The following is a 1,686-nucleotide window of genomic DNA, read 5'->3' as shown; positions in this document are numbered from 1 at the left end:
TTATTATAAAATGAACATATTCTTTTATTAAAATTTAAGAAAATATTGCATATAAAAAAATATATAGTTACTATACAAAATTAATATAGGAAATAATAAAAAAATAAATTACTTGTTTTTATAATGAATTCCATTTGCTTATATTATTAAATATTATTAATATATTATTATATATATTATATTATTAAATAAAATTTATTCAATGATATAACTCATTGTATGTAAATTAAATATTTATTAGAATCTAAGAAAATAAGATCAAATTTATAATTTTAAGATATTTTTTTTATGTCCGAAAATAATATCATGCTTTAAAATGAAAAAGAAGTGAATTCAATTGAAATAACTTTTGAGATAAGTAGAATTTATTTTAAATGAAAATGAACAATCAATATAATAATAACTTGTTTTATTTAAACTTGATTTAATTTATTTATACCTGATAATTTATTTCATTGAACAAATTTTATAGGGAATTGTATATGTTATGTTGGCTAAAGTATATACACTTATTTTAAAAACCGTTATGTAGACATTTGAAATTATCAAACTGTTTAAAAAAATAAAAAAAATTAATATTATTTTTGTGCAATGTATTCAAATAACTTTGAAAAATTAATAATTCAAGCACGGCAACTTGATGATGGTATCGAAAAATTAATAACAACATGGAAATTGCCACATGTTTTAATTGGATGTTTTGGAGAATGTACAGAAGAAACAATTAATTATATTGAATCTGTATGGAATATTATAAAAAATACACAGGTCGGTATCATCAAATATGATTTATATCATATAAATGTTATGATATTATTATAAATATTATGATATTATTTATTTAAAATTATTTAAAATTAAAAAAAGATATATTTATTTAATTTTTTTAATATATTATTATATAATTAGAATGGAATTGACGAAATTTTATCAGAAACAAAAGATTGGAGTATAGAAAATCCAATACATATGGAAGAGTTTCTTCAAGAAACTAGAAAAGAATATGAAACTTTAAAAGAAGATTGCGATAATTTGGAAGGTGTTTTTGCAGAGTATGGTTATGATTATAATAAAGATAATATTTTAGACCAGTAAGTTTGTAATTTGTAATATTCTAATAATATTCTAAATAATAATAAATATTTATTGTTTTAACATTTTATTTTTAAATTACATAGAACTGATAAAACTTATGTAAATATTAATGAAAGTTCTGATCAGAACTTAGTTGAAGGTATAGAGAATTTAGAAGTTGAATTTACTCCTAATCTCAGTTGGAAATGTAAAATAAAACAAAATGGATTAACATCAACATATAATGATAATAATATATCCCATGCATTAAGTAATAGTTTATCAGTTTCTAATGATATTTCTATTACACATAAGGATTTTATTTGTACTCCAGGAAGAGAACGTCCACAAGAACCAATTTATTCTAGACACTTTTATAACATATTAAAAAAATGAATTTTCAAGATTTTATATTTTATGATACATAGTTTAAGATCTGTATTATATTATTGTATATTTTTTGTTTTGTTAAGTATTAAAATATTTGAAATGAATAGAATTTTAAATGATTGAATTTCACCAGTTAATTTATTATACAATTGACATTATATCCATAAGTATTTATACTTATGGATATATGTATCATATATATATAATATATATGATATATAT

At 18.5% G+C, this 1,686-nt stretch overlaps 1 protein-coding gene across 1 annotated transcript; it reads left to right on the top strand.

The window, feature by feature from the left end:
- Positions 1–479: 479 nt before the first annotated feature.
- LOC102677963 lies at positions 480–1,570 on the top strand. Its single transcript, XM_031508234.1, has 3 exons — positions 480–768; positions 910–1,091; positions 1,179–1,570. Exons 1-3 carry the CDS (start codon positions 592–594, stop codon positions 1,468–1,470), a joined length of 651 nt encoding a protein of 216 aa, XP_031364094.1. The 5' UTR covers positions 480–591; the 3' UTR covers positions 1,471–1,570.
- The last annotated feature ends 116 nt before the right edge of the window (positions 1,571–1,686 follow it).

The sequence above is a fragment of the Apis dorsata genome, unplaced genomic scaffold, assembly GCF_000469605.1.
Source record: "Apis dorsata unplaced genomic scaffold, Apis dorsata 1.3 scaffold_81, whole genome shotgun sequence".
In the NCBI taxonomy this organism is placed as follows: domain Eukaryota; kingdom Metazoa; phylum Arthropoda; class Insecta; order Hymenoptera; family Apidae; genus Apis; species Apis dorsata.
Note: the sequence above shows the minus strand (reverse complement) of the source record. Positions and strands in the feature narration are given on the sequence as shown.

What these genes read in the sequence shown, in the direction of transcription:
- LOC102677963 (XM_031508234.1), top strand. Translation starts at nt 592, where the DNA reads ATGTATTCAAATAACTTTGAAAAATTAATAATTCAAGCACGGCAACTT. An exon ending in ATATTATAAAAAATACACAG is followed by an intron (nt 769 to 909) that starts GTCGGTATCATC and finishes TTATATAATTAG; the next exon opens with AATGGAATTGACGAAATTTT. An exon ending in AAAGATAATATTTTAGACCA is followed by an intron (nt 1,092 to 1,178) that starts GTAAGTTTGTAA and finishes TAAATTACATAG; the next exon opens with AACTGATAAAACTTATGTAA.